The sequence below is a fragment of the Gavia stellata genome, chromosome 2 (assembly GCF_030936135.1).
Source record: "Gavia stellata isolate bGavSte3 chromosome 2, bGavSte3.hap2, whole genome shotgun sequence".
NCBI lineage: Eukaryota > Metazoa > Chordata > Aves > Gaviiformes > Gaviidae > Gavia > Gavia stellata.
This window is the reverse complement of record NC_082595.1, coordinates 12512959-12532462: the sequence shown is the minus strand read 5'-3', so window position 1 is coordinate 12532462 and position 19504 is coordinate 12512959. Positions and strand designations below refer to the sequence as shown.

Sequence of the window (19504 nt, the reverse complement as noted above, 5' to 3'; positions counted from 1 at the left end):
ACTTCATCTTCTTTAGTAATTAATATCCATTGTTAATATAACTAATATCACAAACCCAAAGTAATATAATATTCTGCTGTGAATCTGGAAGTCTGATATTTTTATGAGTAGGGATTTGAAAATCACAACAGAGGGAACGCAGAGTTTCAAACCAAAATGTAAATAGTTGAGTAGGACTGGAGTAGAACAGCTGTGAATTAGCAATATAGTATTAAGAAATCTCTAATCGCATTTGATGCAACCAATATTAAGCTCTAATATGAAGATCTTTAAACAATCACTTTTGTATTTCTTTCAAAATGCAAACACGAGACAGACTTCCTGTAAATGCCCAGGGAATGCTTGTAAATATTTCCCCAATTAGGCATAACATTATTACTCAGACTGCATGAATGTGCAATCTATGTTTTGCATTCCCTAAAACATCTAAAATTGAAATTATGAGAAACAGACTTATTCCCACAGAATTATAGCTTAACAGCTCAAGTCAAACTTGGGAGATCTAAAAAGGCAAGAGAAAGCAGATCATTTCAGTGACAGCAGAAGCAATGTAGACTCCAAAATAGTCTCTAGCTTACAGAAAGATTTTAGAAGATGCAAAGATCAAGAAATAATCCAAGTTGTGAGCAAGACCAACCTTAAGCCAGGGTCTCTACCCTTCTCTGAATTTGAAATACCCCTACTATGCAGACTGCAGAAACATATTCTGTCTTACTGCAGACAGAAGAGAATGATAAAGGAAAAACCTGTAACTATTTTCATCCACCAAAGATATAAAGCAGTCTTGCACAAAGTTTGGAAATGAATTCTTGACACTCAAGGTCTTTCTTCTATAGCTAGACAAGATAGAAGACTGACAGTCATCAGTCTAACAAACAAATGCGGTAAATATTCTAGGTTATTTAAAATAAGTATTTCTGACCATAGAGGATTTTATCAGAGTTGTGTGAAATCCTGTGGAATATCACCCCAGCTCTGAAAACACTGGAAAGCACTAGCTTTGAATACAGCAGTGATGATCCTAGCACACACCAATGACTTGGGCAGCACTGACACATATAGGAAAAATCTATGGTGACCAAATCACACAATATATTCAGTAACTCCTAGCCAGAGAAAGAACTACCCATGAGTTTGCATGGTTTTAACGTCACATGTACAGCATTGCTCAAATTTAACTAAGTCAATGAATCCATGTACCTGAAACATAAGCTAGTTGAAAGTATTCTACTACATGCATGACACTCACTTTGAAGATTTCACAACACATATGGCTTAATTTGTCAAAAACTTCTGGTTTTCCACTTACACTGTAGTTTGATTTCTTGATGCTTAACAGTTTTAACATTTTTTTTAATTGTTTGATGAAACAGATCACAGTTTATCAAATTTACCAAGTTCCCAGACTAAAAAGGTATTATTAGTGTGACTCCTTTTCCACTTTTAGTGTGCTCAAGTCAACCTTCTGAGACCAAGAATTCATTTTACTTGAATTTTGTGTCACTTCTGATCCTGACAGTAGGTTTACCCTGTGCTGAAGGCAAGAGAAGGGAATTTTCCTACAACAGTCCAAATACAACTGAAAGCTAGTGCAAAAAAAAAAAAAAACACCACCCCACAGGCTCAAAAAATAATTCCTGAACAGAAATCGTAATAATTGAGCAACGTAAAACTAACACATAGATAAAGGTTTCTCCTTATTTAAAATATTAATATAATGGAAGTTGAGCCATTTAAGTCCAGTATCAAAGGAACAAATATCAAGAAGATGAAAAACAGTTGCCCCACTTCTTTCTAAGAACAGATACAGCTCCTTTGAACAAGAACCCTGTGAGTCCATCCACTGACAACAGCAGAAAAATTGCCTCAGATCAAGTATCAAAGAACAAAGAAAATCACTTCCCAGTAGCTAAATTAGAAACAATAGGTGTTTTACTAAATGTGCATTGCTTAAGTGCATTGCTGAGAAAAGCTAAAGATCGGTGTTGTTACTAGTTCAATACAAATATTTAGATAATTACTCCAAACTAGTAATATGTCCCATTTTTCAACCAAAATATTTTTTTATAGTATGTATTTTACAGAGATAAAATAACACCGGCCAAAACCAAGAGAAACGTATTAATAATGACCTTTCTGTTAAAATCTGGTGCTCATGTTCTTACAAATTAAAGCACAGCGTAGCCTGAGGGTATTTAGAAAAGACCATTCGTTTGTGCAAGTCAAATTCTTGATTTAACACTGAGCTTGGCACTTCTGGTTCCAGAAGACCAGTGCAAAATGACACCACAAATTTAGGATCAAATTTCTCATCGCTGCTTGGAACAGTGGAGACAAGCTGCAACTGAAATTCATACGGATGGAGGCAGTTGCACCTGTCGGACTCTGCAGATGAGAGAGATGAAGAGTCCAAGAGGAATTCAGTCAGGTCTTGGGCCAGAAGAGAAGAGGCTCTCCTGGAGCTCAGGGAAAATATTATCTGCAGGGCATACAGATACAAATTAGCTCTCTGAACTTTCTCATTGAAGAAAGAACATTTTTTGCTTTTATTAGCTAGCTGCATGCTATTGAAGATTAACTTTGAAGATACATATTTAACACACTTGTTAGAGAAACATAGGCTAGGCATAACCTGATTAAGCCTCTCCCTACAGAAAAGGAAGGGTTAAAAAAAAAAAAGAGACAACCCACTGAAAGATTTTTGTCTAAGACTGTAGATTTCCTTTCGTCAGAATAACCTGTAGGGCAGATACAATATTAATATAAAAATCTTTTGAAATACTAGAGAGGATGGCAGCATATCACCAAAACCATTCGCAAACAGCAACTAATTCCCTGAGGCCAAATTCTTGTATTTGCAAGTTAAGAAAACCAGTGATTTAACTCTTTCATAGCATACTAGCTCAACTGAATGTTTAGACTATCTGTTTCTTTCCTACATTCTCACTATTCCCAGGTACAAAGCAGTATGTCAAGACTTGTTCTTCCTCACTTGATCTTTTGGAAGAAAAGAGCCTTGGTCATCTCATAACAGGTATGTAGGTAAGGGGGTATAGGTGAGATAAAGTCAGAAGTTTTAAAGCAGAGGGAACGCAGCAAACAAAAAATCCTTGAAAAGTCTGGTATCTACCAGGCTGAAAACAGGAGGTATGAAAGTAAAAATTCTCTACCCAATATGAAGAGATGTTCAGACCCCACTACCCACTCTGCAGAAGCATTTGGTGGGAAGGGGGGACGGAGGGGTGGAGGAGGTGGAGGGGCAGGAGTGCACACCTGAAAGGACCTTGGTGCTTGCTAAGGTGATTAATCTGCAACTGCAGACATCCTATAAATCCCTTCAAATATGGATCAAACCAACCTAAAAGTACAGATGAGGCTCTGTAGTTAGCACACCCAGGCGCCATGGATTATCCACATCACACAAAAAGGAATAGCTCAGGCCCAGGGTTGCTACAAAAGGCAGCATCAAGCAGAGGCTTCAGGGGCCAGCTCTTCACTGGGACAGCTGTAGCTGCTTTTGTGCAGCTTTGAGCTCAAATTCACACCCCTTGCCAAACACTGCTTGGCTCCACAATAATTCACCTCTGGAGCCTCAAAAACTCTTTGCGCAAGTGCCAGGGGACACAGGACCAGCACTCCCAATTTTTGCTCCCAGGATCAGCTCAGGCTTATTAGCCTCACATGGAAGCCCTCTAGCTGTGCTAGACCCAGGCAAACTCCATGCAAGTCTCAGCTCTCTGTGGGATCCCCAGAGGTCTGTGGAAATTATTAACTTAGCCCCAAAGATGCAGAAACACTTGATCTGACTACACCATGGCCCCAGTCAGCTGAAGGGACACAAAACATCACTCAGGAAGAGTGACACAAAGGGAGAGCTCAGCGACTTGGCAAGGGCCCATCTAAAGGCGGATATGAGCGCCGATCAGCCATGAGGCTCTGCAAACCTATGTCATGAGCTGGAGGAACATCACAGCTGAGCCCAGCCCGCCTGATGGATGCACAACATGCCCCCAGTACTCTCCCTCTGACTGCACTGCTCTGGTTTTCACTCAGATCAGGGTACTGCAGCACTCACTCTGGACAGCAGAGACTTGGCTGTCACTGGGATACACACAAACGCGCTCTGCTGATTTCAGAATACCATCCAAAAACCTCCTTCTCCTAATAGTTGGGAACGTCTCAACTTCCAGGTGATAATAAAGCATGGCAAGGTTGTTTAGTTTTTGTGCATGTGACAGCATGGCTGTTAACTTCAGCACAGGTCTGCCCATCTGCTGTCTGAAAGTGCATCAGGTGAGCACAAAACCAGCAATCATGCCCTTCCTCCTCCCAGCCTTCATTTTTCAAAAATGAAAACATCCAGCTATTTTAGTCTCTTTTTGCGTGATAAGGTTTCAGCAGTCTGTCTCCACACCAGCACAAAATTTACCTTTTATGATTGTGGGTGGCTATAACTGCACGCAGAACCTACCAGGGTTTTGATGCATTAACATGTTCCATAAGGCTGCGTATCTCCATTAGAATTACTTCTGATACATCCTGGGATTGCATTTGTGTTTTCATAATAAGCGAGTCGTTCAGTCTTTGTACGATTAACTAGCATGTTCGAGCTCTTTTCCTCACCATTTAATTCTGGCAGGCAACCTGTTTATAGCTACACATTGCTAGCAACTCCTGCATGTGTGATCTTTTACTTCGAGTAATGTAATTTTGTCTTACACTACTCCAGGCCTCAGGAACATCTAGGTCTTACTGTATTAAAATCTCAGCTTCCGCTGTATCAGTTTGGTCTCTCAGCTTCGTGTCATCAGTGACATTTCATCAGCGCTCCTACTTTCCAGTGTTAAGTTCATTAGTGTAAACACTACACCACATAGGTCCCATCAGGCTGGAGGCAGATGTTAGCAACCAGAGTATCTACTGCAGGTTCTTTGAAACTTTATAGCCTGCTAGAGAAGAGAGGAATAAATATGACAGTGAAACAAGGTGCTGCTACTGAGAGGGAACCCTAGAAGCCTGCCTGATCTGCAAGGGAACAAGTGCATCTTCTTCATTGACAGTCACCGTAAGCCAGTGTACTTAACTTGCATGCAAGGAAACTGTTGGGGTAAAGCATTCAACACCAAGAAGCCAGGACTAAAACTAGGGGCAAATAAAAAATTGTAGACAAACAGTAGACAGTGGCTTGAAATTTTCTACAAAGCCTCCTCGTATCAAAAGGAGATTCCCATTAACATAAATAAGCTTTTAATCAGGCCTTATACAAGAAAAAGAAAAAAAAAGAAAAAGTAGCACAAAGGTAACAGGAAAATTCAACTTCAAACAATGCCTATTAATTTGCTCTTGGAAGAAAGTTTAAAACCCAGCAATTCAGGGAAAGCAGGCTGGAAGGTAAAACCAATGAAAAACACTGCAGGTGGTAACAGACAGCAAAGATATGGCAATACAAACCATCTGAAAGGCTGAAATTAGTGCTTCCTTGAAGTCAGCACAGAAAGACTCATGCAATGACACTTAAGCAATTTATTACTTTTTGTGAATCACATTCTTAGAGGAATATGGAAAGTTTTCAGAGGAAAGTAATAAAAATAATAAGAACTTAAAGGAGGAGAAAAAAAAAATCAAAGAAGTCTTTGTAGATTAACTCGGAAGTATCTACAGAGAAGAGCAATTCAGGAGACATGAAAGCTACTGTTCTGATCCTTCAGAAATTTGAAGACAGTGACATAACAAAACCAAAATCCTCCTGGCTTCCAAAAAACATGCCTCAAAATGAAATAGTCAAGGAATACACAGTAGTTTCCTAGACGCATGTGAGAAGCCCTCATCCTCAGTTACTGATTTCTTCAACAAAACTGGACAAAGTATTAGTAGAACATATTTTGTATCACACTATTCCTCATTATTTAGACCGACCCTGAGGAAGTCCCGCAAGTCTGTGCTGTAATTAACTGCTCTTCACCTAGCAAGTGTATGCATAATGGGAAGTCTAATGAGCATACAGTAGATTATACACACACACAGAGTAGATAAGAATGAATAAATAATAAAATTATCTGTTCTTCTACATGATTATAAGTTTAATTCTTAAGGAATCATTACAATAATCTTATCTTGCAAATTATTAGTGAGTATTTTTCAATAGGACCCACCCCATCTACTTTGAAAGCACAACATGGACTGATGCATCAAAACCCTCAGCTCAGTTCTACTTGTGTTTAGCATCTGAATCTTACCCTTAAAGTGCATTACAAGCAAAAGAAAAACCCCAAAAGAATCCAACTAGCTTGGCCAAGCAGAACTCACTAATAATATACAATAAACTACCACATCCAGAGTACATTTATTAAACTGTCTTCACCTTCTGGTTACTTGACCAGTGAAGTTATGCTTTTTAATACTACAAATAGCTTCTTTCCCACAAGCTTTCTGCTTTCAGGCCTGTGTCCAAGAACTCTGTAGGACCACTAACCTGAGGGACAAAGGCTTAGGAGCCTGTTTCTAATTTAAACCAGTGCTAACAGCACAGAGACAACTACAACCAAATGCAGCTACCAGGCCCAGACCATTACATTTTAAGTTACAGTGGAATTAAAATGCAGCTGCAGGTCTGTCATCTCTCACCCTGGGCTATGTGTCAATGCTTGCTGAACCTGACAAGCGGACACGCACTGGTGCAATGCAAATCAAACAGTTGAAAAAAGCAGATGAGACGAGAGATTTGCCTCAGTTTGGAATAATTTTACAGCTTGCCTTGTGATTTCTTAATAGATATTTGGTTATTAATTTTATATAACTTGGTAAGTAAATCATAGTTAAACCCTGTTTTTGCATGTACCAGGTGACATTAAGAATCTAGGTATTAACAACAGCTACCATTTGCGTTGAAATAATTCAAGCTTAATATTAAACTCTAGCTTTTTATTTAAAAAAGGACTCAAAAAGGAGTACTGCACACAAACAAGGTCAATAAGACTCTATCTCAATGCTTCCTGCTTAAATAATAAAATCCTGACTTCATCAAGAATCAATGATAAAAACTCCCAAATACCAATTTGTTTTTCTGACAGTATCTATCGTTTTGAATAATATGCACTGTGCGTGAATGAGAGCAAGCAGCCCAATAATAATGAGACAGACTGGGTCTCCATTTGCCCTCAGGTATGTGAGCACCTTCAATAAGCATCTGACAGAAAAATCTGTGTCGGATGAAAAAATTGATCCAAGGTAGTTACTGAATTTTGCATTCTCAGTGGACAGGACACACCGTCAGCAGGGAAAATTTTTCCATTGTGTGCTTCATGATTGCCCCGTTCTGTGAAGCTAGAACTATAGCACAGTTAAACTAACAGAAGAAAAAGTACTGGAAACTAATAAAGCACAATCTAAAAAGAAACAAAACTTAGGAATGCAGTGAATGTTTTTCATTAATTCTTTCACATATGGTTTTCATTGCCATCCAAAAACATCTAAGTGCCTCTTATTACTTTATAATAAGTGAACAAGTGATTCATATACGGAGCTGCTATCACTAAAAACCAAACTCAAACATGGAATCTCAGTGAAAAAACTTACCTTTTATCTTAAAATAAGCCAGGTCTTTAACTTCTCGGTATAAAAATATGAATGCTTTATGATTAATACTTTAAAAATGTCTCTGCTGAAGTGAAAAGCAAGATGGTTTTTATAGACAATTATGAACACCTGCTGGTAAAGAATTTAAAAGTATGATTTTAGCTAGTGTCCTTTTAAGGCTGTAGTAAGCACCTGTTCATTTCCCCTATAGCTTTATTGGATTTTCACAGAATTTTAATACCTCCATAGTACTGGATTTTATTGTAAAAAGGTTGTCCTCATTTACAAGGATAAACAAACAAATACTCAAAAATAAGCTGAAAAACCTAAACCCCAAAATCTCTTCAGCAAATGTATGGAAGTGTGTATAATACTTCCCTCATTGGATTGGCATCACCAAAGTGTTCCTGTCTGTTATTACCTCTGCTTCAGCATATAGCCCAATGCATAAAGCTCAGGACTAACCTTAATGTGGAGCAGATGCAACTCAACCCAAGCAGGAGACGTAAAGGCACTGAGGGGACAAAACTGGGTACTGAGATAGAAGGTATGTGACGAACACCAGTAATGTGCATGGCCTCGGCATGGTGCTGAACAGAGGAAACTCATGTGATTGCCCGCAAGGCAGCTGCAGGCTGCGGTTCCACACGCTGCTGCTGCTGGCAGGAGGAGAGAATTGCCTAGGTCTTGCTGACATTTACACGGAACACCTGAAGCACACTCTCTGCGGGACTCCATTCCTAAGTCAATTCAGACGTCAAAGCTAACACTTTTCGGTACCGAAGCTCATCTAAGATTCTCACTTGTTCCTCAAGTCTGTCACTTTTATAGCTAATACATACTATCAACAGAAATCACAATGAACGTGCACAGATGGTCACAACACAGATAACATTGCAGTAACTTCTGCTGCTAGAAAAATAAGATTCCAAGAACTAAACGTGCAAAAACATATTTCTCTACATTTTGTGGTACTGTACTATACCGACATGTTTTAAAGCAGTTTCTTTACTAGCTGAATCAAAAAAAGGAAACAAAGTGATTCCAGGATGTTCAAAGCTACACAGAATTGTCATCTTCCATCCTATTAGCCCATGCAAACACCTTCTGCTATGATAATTTGCAATTTCACCATGCTTCCAAACTTATTTTATGTGTATAAAGACACTGAAGTATTTTTATGTAGATGTGCTTTGAAGCTTGACAGTTTGCACACCAGCAGTCTTCCCAAGAGGTCTCCTTCACACGGTTTCTAGGAAGCGCAGTGACAAAATCATTAGCGTGGGAGGTGTGTGCGCAGTGTTTCACATACAGCCTAGTGAAATAAGCAGCTCAGGGGAGCTGCCGTTAATTTAATTAACACCATGCTAGAGACTGCTCGCCCCTAGAGGCAAAGGCTGGCAAGCCACAAACGAGTGTTAAAGCAGCTATAACTTTTCATGCCGTTGGGTTGCAGAACGGGAAGGTCCTGCACAAACAGCATGAGCAAAGGCTACCCTTCATCCCACCCTGCCCAAGACAACTCTGTCCAGCTGCACAGGATTTACCTCCAGAAACCATGTTAACTATCTGTGCAACTCTTCAACTTTGTGACCGGCTGAGTCAAGGTGCCAACTGGAAGTTGGTTTATTTATGTGGCAACTATCAAGTACAAAACAGGCTAAAGTCACCTGCCCTGAACAGGATGTTGCACTACAGAGAATTGGCTGAGCATTGCTAAGCTTATACTAGAAAGGATGGGGGGACCATCTGCAACTACAGTAACTAAAAGGTGGTTACTTCTGTGGCAGTAAACACAACAAAACCTAACACAGCCTTACACACACACACACACGCGTACTCTAAAAGCTGTCATTGGTCCATATAAAACAAAAAATCTTTGGAGCCTGAATACTGCCAATTGCAATTTCATCCATGTTAAAGGCAGAACGATGTTTTGCCACTACACGTGTTTAAAGTGTTAGTAAATGCATTTTCTACAGCAAGACTTTCTCTCCATCTTCCATATACGTGGGGCCACTGCCATCTGCATCGTATTTCTCTTACATTCCAGTTGGGCTCAGAACAGACTATGGCATGACACAGATGGAAGGTACCCATTCATCATTCAGTGAAAGCTCACATCATCTGCAGAGTAACAGAACAGACAGCAGGGTACGTGTCGAGGCCACTTAACTTATAGCTACCAGGATGAGAGAACTGAAGGACAGCCCATTCTTGGCAGACCACGTAGAATTGTAGAAGCGTGTTTAAGGAAAGAATTAGTACTGAAGGTATTTTAGTTTTGTGAAAAGTTGTGTTTGGTAAAAAGGGTATTTTGAATTTAACAGTTTTATTTAATTCTTGCAAAGCTAAATTGCAGCTGGTCTGGACACTACTGGTTAGTTTTCTTTTTACAGTAACCATTGTTGCACACATGTACTGTTCTACAGCTGGCGTTAAGCAACCTGGCATAAAGAAACATTGCTTCTTTCTTCGTGGTGCTTATACACCCTCTTTCACCCCCCTTGTCTTTGAAGGATGCTTTTGGTAAGCATCAATTTAGAATATTTTTAAATCTGCAATTTCTCTATGAATTAGAAAAAGATAAAGCAATTGGATTCAAGCTGATTTTGCTTTCATTACAACAATTCATATATAAACGTCTAAAAAATTTGAGTGTTTTTTTTTTTTGAAAGAAAGTCCAGAGAAGACCAAAAGTAATCTGTGTATGATGTCATCTTGCTTACAGCGCAGAATTTGGAGACTACAGATTTGTTAATTAGCACCAAAAAAGCATGAGACAGAACCTCTGTACATAGATATATGCTGTGTACAGCATGCACTTGGGTTACATGCTTTAGTTTTGAAACTGCATGCTTCAGTACAGTTTGCAGGACATCAAAGCAGAGTAGTTTTGCGACACAAGAAGTTGATTTCTTTTGTTGTCTTGTCCCACCACGTTCAGATAGACAGCTCCTTTTCCTGTCTGAAGAAGCCAACAGTAGCAGGTAGCCACAGAATGCAACATTTATCGGTGCAAAGACATACACTTTAGAAGAGACTAATTTTTCATTTTAGGAGACTATACTAAAACCTTCAGTCTCTGTTCTTGTCCAGTCAGCGTGTGTATGTTGTAATATTTGCAAGACAGAAAGCTGAGATAAAACAAATCTTTTAGTTGGCAGTTCTTAATATTCTGGTATCTTGGGCAACAACACAAGACTTCTAGAACCTTATTTGAACACACATTCCTCTCTGAGGAAATTATGCGTGTAGTATTTTATTTTAGATTACCCCCAAATAATCCCCACAAAACCTGCAATGTGCATATTCATATATATTTCCATAATAAGAAAGTTGAAATATTTATTTAAATACTCAAAGTTTTTAAGAGATCATGCACTGATGGTCTTTGATGGTGAAAAGCCAAATAAAAGATTCGTGAGAGCGCCAAATTAGAAAGCGACCAAAGGGCATAGCTTAATTCTTACCTTGGCTGTTTTTTTCACGAGTTGACATTTTTGCTGGTTATGGGACAGAAATAAAATATCTTAAAACTACTTCTAAAGTCTCACTCACACCTGCTTGGATGAAGACTGGCACATAGGTCAAAACTTTAGTTTTTTGTTTTCCTAATGTCTATTTATGCACATATACCCGGGGTGGGGGTGGGGGGGTGGGGGGGTGGAATCTAAAAAGGTTTTTTGTTTCACAAAATTAAAATGAATCCTCCCACCACCCACCAAAAATTTCTGTCTTTCCTAAAGATCCAATTTGATGAGGCATTTCTCCATAATTTCAAAGATACTTATACCAGTTTTGAGTAACATTTAGCCAGATGAATTCTTGGAGTAATTATTAATGCTGTTTTAGCTCTATATCCCTGTTTCATAAGGATACGTCCCAATGTATTTATTTACAGGAAATACAATTCCGTCAAAAGCAAATCTTTTCAACTTCATCCAGTATTTAAAAATAAATGTTTTTATTTACCTTGGCTGATGATGACATCTTTGTGCCTGGGGAAAAATTCAAAATAATATTGTTAATAATATGTGAAATGCTTATCAAGCCAATACCATCTAGTTCTTGCATTTTATTGCATTTGACAATCGCATCACATTCTGTATACAGTATAACTGTAGTATAGGATGCTAAATAACTGAACTCGGTCATCGTAGTGCATTTTTACCCATGTATTATTTTATGCAGTTCACCGTATCTTTCGAGTAACTTCAAGTCTTGGCACGGGTTCCTAAGAACTACTGTGATAACAACAAAATACAAAAAGCTTTCAAAAATAAGTTATGGGGGGCATATTCCTTGTGCATGGAAAATTCCATTTTGAGAGAGCGAACTTGTAATAACCAAACGTTTTAAGCTGCCAAACACCCTCAGGCCTGCATGCAAAGCATTTAACACCTGTCAAAATAAGCTGTCAGCACACAACACAAATTTTTCTAGGAATTAGCCCTGTTGGACACATGGATTAAATGTATGTAAGTTGCAGTTTCATTTAAACCGGATCCATGCAGCATTACTGGATGTACAACACAAAGTCTTTGAAGGAGTGCAGTTGAGCCACCTCTCTTGTCCAGACCAGGAACAAACTACTCACAAAAAAACTTTTTTGTGAAGAGGGAAGAAATACTAATTTCCAGCAGCCGAGCTACTTCTTACCAGAATAACACTCCTCGACAGGAGAATGTATTGCATAAAAAACCCTCTTGAATTCATTTGAAATTCAGCAGGAAGGTATGAGTGGCATCCAGTATTTTTAGCTGGATGGAGGTCAAATTTTTGTAACAGTGACAAAGGGTCAAGCATATGCATGAGGAAAGTCATCTCTGGCTATTGGTAGGATCACCCTTCACCATGCTGCCAAATGAAACGTTAAAACTGGATTCCCAGTCTTGCCTGCAAAACACTGAATGATGGGCTGCCGTGGGAACCCTCTTACTTCCTATGCCTTTATCAGACTGATTTACAGCCCAGTGCTGGCTTAAAGACTGAGCTTACTAAACAAAGTTCATATCCTGGGCTGGTAGCACAAAGCATATGTAAGACATTTTTGTCCCGGGGCCCACATTAAGGGCTGAATTCTACTCCCTTGCACAAGACTCGGGTAACTCCAGGCAGATTAGGCCAACGTTTCTTAATTGGGAATGATAAATGCAATATAACAATATGCCTTTGCACAATACCAACCAATTCTTTTAGAAATTGGGTACACAGGATGTGTGCTCTTGAATGCGGATAGTGCTTTTATTATAAATCTGAGCGTAAGAACAAGGTACACAAACAGTACACCACCCAGTCTTCAGTCAGATGATGGTCTACAGTTGATAATGTTTGAAGCTTTGTTTTTTGCCAGATACTTTAAGATATAACAGCTTCAAATTATGAACAGACAACCTTCCCTAACAATAATTAATACTAATCTTTCCTTGTCCGCTCTTTTGTTAGGTACCTGATTTTTTTTCTACATTAGAGACTGTAGAAGGGCAGCATTTAAAGTCTTTCAGAAAATAAGCAGAGTCACAGGAAAATGAAACAAGATACCTCTATATTGACCGTGCCTGAACCAATATACAAAATGTCAATAAAAGTAAAGTAAAATTTAATTTTATTATTAGCAGATTTGAAGTATATACCACATTGTGGAAGATATTTTAGTAGCATAACAAAAACCGAGAAAAGAAACTTGATAAGCAGAAATCAAGACAGAAGGTTTTTTCATTCCAAAATACTATCTAGCAGTACCCTGCTATAATCTAAATTGCCAAAGGGCCTTTAAATTCCAACAGTGAAAACCAATTATAAAAGGAAAATAAATACTTGCAAAATATGTAACCCATAATCCCTCACACACAGCACTTCACTGCTCTGCAGAACTCCTCAGGCTAAGCATAAAGCTTTTAGTAAATGTGCCGATATCCACACCCAAGATTAATTTAAGAGGTTTTTGTTCTTCCCATTCCTAGGAAAGAAGGAATGCACTTGCACTGCTCTTGACTCTAAGTATGTATTTGACAGTCTTACAGGCAAGCTAAGGAGAGCACTACAGACACAATCATAAAAAGACTGGAAATTACTCTGAAAGGTCTGAAGAGTTTTATTTGTCATAGTGGGAGGGGTTTTCAGGTAGTTCTGCCTTGGACCAGCTAATGGCTACTTGAATGAAGATTAATGAGCAGATGTTTGAAATCTGCAGACGACATCAAGCTGGGAGAAGCTGCCAGCACGCTGAGGGAATCTCAGCAGATATGAGAGGGGTCAGTCAAAAAGTCAACACAACAATTTTGAGAAATCCAGCAAAATTTCAACAAAGTCAAAAAAAGAAACTAAGTGTGTGAATACGAAGTGGGAAGCCCAATTGGCAAAGAGTACTGAGGACGAGAAGTGGGTCACAATAGGGGTCAACAATGTGGAGTTACAGCAAAAACCAAACTCAGGAACCTGTTAAACAGTTAATTTGAGAGACCTACCTGAAATCATAAAAATATATTCCTACTATTACAGACTACTTTAGACACACACAAACTACGTCAAATCCAGTAAATTAACTTCAAGGAGATACACTTGCATTTTCAAATCAGTTTTAGTTAGGAAAAAACTAGTTGGAAGCTTCACAACAGCAGCATTAAGCCATAAATCTTAATTCATAGTGCATAATTCCGCTAACGCAAATGGGCAACATTAAAATATATTTATACTCAAATGCCGCATTCACATTTTATAATAATTTTAAGATTTCACAGGCACCTGGAGCGCCACATTGGCAGGTTATGCAAGTAATTACTCCTGGTAAAACCAAAGATGCAAATGGTCTTAGCATATACATAAATAAGTTCACTAACATTACACAATTTCATAATATTTTGACTCTAAAGTTCACCCACTTTTATGTACCAAACTGATACATACTTGTCTGCATTCTTTGCCACTTTTGATATTAATTTAGATGTTGATGCTACTCTCAGCAGCTTGTTACGACTTTCATCTGAACTTTCCCAAGCACTGTGAGGTTTTTCAGCAGTCAAGGATTTCTTTATGCTAGAAGAAACAAAAATATATTTTAAAATGACAAGATAATAAGAGAACAATAACTGGAATTGGTATGCAACGGACAGATCAAGCAGCAGGAGACAAAAGCAGAGCTAGGTCTTCCTTCAAGCTGAAGCACGAAACAGGGAAAAAAAAGGTAGGTCAAAAAGTTCTAACTGGATGAATGAAAACAATTGAGCAAGACAGTTGCCAAATGTTTTATCCATTCCTTTCCATTTCGAAATGTTCTTACATAAGACTTCAACAATGTAACTCTATTCTTCATTACTATATTGCTGACGAATTACACTAGTGGAAAAAAATGAGGCTACAGTATATTAGCCTTCAAGAATAAATTATTAAAAGAAAAATCACTTAAGAAGGTAACAAAGAAAAATAGAAATTTTTCCCTGATTAACTGTTCATCAGCTTTAACACACTGATTTCTGAGGCAGAACAGTTCTATTAGATTACAGTTTCATACGGCTAATTTGCAGATAGCACATTCTAAACCACATTAATGGCTTTAATCTTTTTGTAACAAACGTCTGCAAACTTCTTGCATTAATAAGGCAAGTTAGGTTTGGCCCAATACTACAGACAACTAAATCCATGAATTCTGGTATAATTTTTCAGCAATCTTACTGTAGCCAATTTACAGTAATGGGAACCCGTAAGTTTTGCAGTCACTAGTTCATTAGTTTCACACACATCTTAATGATGGAAAACATGTTCAAAAGTGATTTAGCTCAAATTATTCTTCAGCCAGCTGATTTAGAGTCTGCATATGTCCTGCTAACAGTTATTATACTTCATCCCGTCAGAAATGCTTTTTGCAGGAGTAAGTCCTGAACTGCAACCTTAGAAATGGCAAGCTCCTTCCACAGCACCCCGAGAGGCTGAAAGGTCCTGCGACAAACAAGTTAATCAAATCAAGTTAAACCATTAGATGACTAAAAAGGCATTTATTTTTTTTCCCCACACTGCAAAAGATTAGTAAGCAAGACTCCAGACAAACATCTTTATAGTGAGATACCAGGCAGGAGAACAACAGGCCGCAAGTTCAGCTTCAGACAACTTCAGAGTTTGTGCAAGACATGGAGACAGAACCTTTATGGAGTGTTATAACATGCATCAGTCAAGTGAAAGTTTAAATATTTATTAGAGCTGTGAATTCAAGCAATGCAAGACAACATAATCTTGTGAATTACAGGAAATTTCAGAAGAATAAATTTCATTTATTTAAGACCTTGTTTCAGTCTCCTAAATACCAAACAGAAAAAGATCTCACACCTTCCAAAAACAATAAGGTTACAATGAACCCAAAAAAAAAAGGAAAAAGAAAAAGAAACCACACTGAGTGATCTGCATAGTTTTGAAACTCAGAAATAATCACCCAAATCTTAATATCCATTTCCTTGACTTCAGAAAGCCATTAAAAAAAAAAATTAGTCCCACTAAAATGAGGGGGAAGTTAGAGGCAATCCTAAATAAACTTCTACATTCACTCAAGTCAAGCAGTTCTATGATTTGGGTGTAAAACCAGAACTTCACTCATGTAAAGAATCACAGTGAAGTGAACCACCCTGCAACCTAGCAGGAATTGAAAAGAGAAGAGCTGCAAAAAAAATCCAAACTGCAGTCACTCTATAGAATAATATGAGAAGAAACACTCATGAAAGAAGAGTTGCAAGGATACTAGTATTTAAAAAATACTGTTACGAGATGTAGCAAATGACCATGTGCAAAATACACTCCACAATCCAGCTATGCCAGGCAAAACCGATGAAGTGTATTTTGAGAAGGATGAAGTCAGAGCTGTCATTAAACATTTTTGAATAATGACTGATGAGAGGTAATCCACCATATTAGGATTTCAATCACAGAGAACAAAAAAAACTTTGCAATCTTAAAAATTTACTCAAAGAAAAACTGCACTTCTACATATTTGCTCTGTTGCAATGCATGTTGAATGCATCTTCTCTAGCACAAAAACCATCAAACATTTATTAACTTGATCATGAGATTGGAACTATTTCACATGACTTGTTGTCAAATACGAACTCAATATCGTTACAATAATTTTCTAGTTCTGTACTGTGGTACTGTGAAAACCTTTTAGCTGGAGCAGAACTCTTGCTTTCTTGAGTTTGCCTGTGTGTTTGGAGAGTCTGTGAGGAGGGCTGGGGAGAAGGTGATGCTTGAGTTTGTGGACTTTGATCATTAGAATGAGATTCCTCTTTTTTTTCTTTCTGTCCTGGAGGTTTTTCCTTCTTTTTTTCTGTACCACTGTAAAATAAAGTATAACATAGGGGGGAAAAAAAAGAGAACAAGCAAATAAATTAAAAAGGTGGGAGAAAATGCCCTCTGTGACAAGATGGGAGAAGCATGTAACAACTTACTATATCTAATCACTGAAAAAACGCTTTGATTATTTACTCACTTTCTTCAGGTTAGCATTTTGCTAAAATAAGATTTATTCACAAGCTCCAAAAATAAAAATGGTGAGGAAGGCATGGAAGTTTATTTACTTATTTTTATTGTGTAGTAGTACTAAGTTTACTCTGATTTTAAAATGAATACAACTTAAATTTGAGCATATCCTTCATTTGTGGGTGCTTCTACAGCATTCAAAGCTGACACAAATTGATGAACCACAAGTCTGCCGTCTCCCAGAAAAAAAAAAAAATCATCCTCTGGTTCAGTCCACTGACTACCTTACCATGCTGCCAGCTAAGGCTCAGTGCAAGCAAAAGGCAGGAGTGTGACTTGCGCTATCTCCAATGTGCTTAAGCCTGCCATGAAACTCTGCCTCTCTCTCTGTATTTCCCTCTCTCTCTCTGTATTTCTGGACGTGCATAGTACCACTTATCTTTGCGCTGTCACCGAAAGAGTGAAATGCTGTTGCTGGTCCCTTGGCTCTCCCTGGCTGCACCAGAGTTCAAACGAAATCATCCCTGAAAACTCATTGCTGTTTTGATCTGTAGTTGACTAACATCAGACCGTCTTGCCACTTCTTTAAGGCCTTCAGTAAACAACAGCTAAGAATACATCTTTATTTTCATAGTGCTGTATTTATTAAGTTAACATTTGAAACAGCTTTAAATACACACCATTAACAATCTAACCAGAGGTCCAGTAAGTAAACAGAAAGATTAATTAAAAGGTTCTTTATAAAACAGCATGCTTTGCAATATACTCAATCACACAAATAATAGCAGGACCTGAAAGAGAAGATTATTCTGTAGTACATGGCCTATTCATTTAAAAAAAAAAAAAAATCTACCAAGATAAATTTCTCAGTGAGCAAAGCAAGATACAAACACCAGCTAAAAACAAAAAAGAAATATTTTTCTCTTAAGTTCAAAGTAACCTGCAAAGTAAAAAAGAAATAGTATGTTTCTGAAGGGGAGAATCCAGATTTCTATTCCCTCACACCAACTCCCCCCTCAAACCCTTGTATAATCTTAATTATTTGTGTTTCCATTTAACTTTCCCCATAAAATAATGAAAAGCTGTAAAACAATATTCAAAATAAATGAATAAAAATGGGCCCCCAATTTTAATATAACATTCATAGGACCCTCTTCTTGTTTCATTTGTTATTTCAATTAAAGTACATCATCTACCACTGGGACAAAGCCCTCAATGCTTATATCAGTTCAACTTTTCTAAATGCTTCCAAAGAAGCACTGAAGAACAGGTCAAAACATGAAAAATAATATAAAACCCAAAATACATTTATAAGGATCACTCAGGATTTCTTCTGTAAACCGTATTAACTAGTTAAAAATGTCAATATAATCCATCAAAGTTACATTCTCTTTTCAGAAAAACAGATGAAAACAAAGCAGGAAAAGCTTTCACATTTCTTGAGGACATATATGTAATCATAGAGAATAAAGATTGAAGAACTGTGGGGTTTTGGTTAATTTATAGCCAGAAGTCCTTAATTAACTAGAAGCATAAAAATTATTATTAATATTTTTTAATCAGAAGACTTAGCTTGCATTGCTGGATGCAAAAGCACACTACACAATCTTAATCTTTTCACAATTTGTGGCAAGAAATGCAGTATAGTGAAATAAATTCTTGGAATCTCTTGTCACTAAAGAAAACAAGAGTGTCTCTCTTCTTACTCCGACAGGTACACTCACAGACCTCCACATTCATTCTCCCATAAATGCAGGATTTCTCACAACAAATTCCATCTACTAGGACAGACCTCTTTTTTTTTTTTTTAAAGTTTTCTTTTAAAAAAAAAGTTTTTGTTTTTGTTTTTTAAAAGAAATCTTTCAGGAAGACATGCTTCCAATTTTCCCTTTCCCTCTGCTTGAGGATTTCAAAATACAGTCTAGTAATAGTAAAAGAAATGAGAGACACAGGAGAAGAGAGAGAATACACAGACGTAATGACTTCCATAACCCCAGCTTGCAAGTCTACAAAGAATGGTCCTACTTGGCCAGAACAATGGCTCACCTGGCACCATGTTCGGTCTCTGATGGTGGCATAAAAGAGCTCATAAGCGAGGTCATTACCTGCAGTCCCTTTCCCCATACTTTTTGTAATATCCTGTTTACAATGACAAACCAGCAATCCCGTAAGTCACCTCCGTGTTCCTCCAGCACGCTCAGGTGAATGCCACCTGCTGACAGCACCATACCATCTAACTTACCAATTTGGTCTCATATTTTCCGTGTTCTTACCCAAACCCATTTAGCTCATCTGATCCATCTCCCAGAAACCACAGGTTCAGTGTGGGAATCTCTTCAATGGCTTCACCAAGCTTGTCAGCTGTGGACTATCCGGTTCACACCTTTGCCATTAGGTTCACTCCTCAACTTCTCTGTTGGGCCATGAGAGTCACTGGACCACTTTGGTTTCTCTGAGTTGCAGCACA

General features: G+C 38.0%; 1 protein-coding gene across 2 annotated transcripts in view; it reads right to left on the bottom strand.

The window, feature by feature from the left end:
• EML4 (EMAP like 4) overlaps positions 1–19504 on the bottom strand; it is a 167409-nt gene that overhangs the window by 41125 nt on the left and 106780 nt on the right. Inside the window, exons 4-7 of one of the 2 annotated variants that reach the window (XM_059827574.1) lie at positions 16720–16893; positions 14485–14613; positions 11551–11576; positions 11049–11081 (exon numbers count right to left, since the gene is read on the bottom strand). In XM_059827574.1, the coding sequence (XP_059683557.1) occupies positions 11049–11081; positions 11551–11576; positions 14485–14613; positions 16720–16893 (362 nt within the window). The remainder of the gene's footprint in view (positions 1–11048; positions 11082–11550; positions 11577–14484; positions 14614–16719; positions 16894–19504) is intronic. The other variant, XM_059827584.1, reaches the window with a different exon arrangement.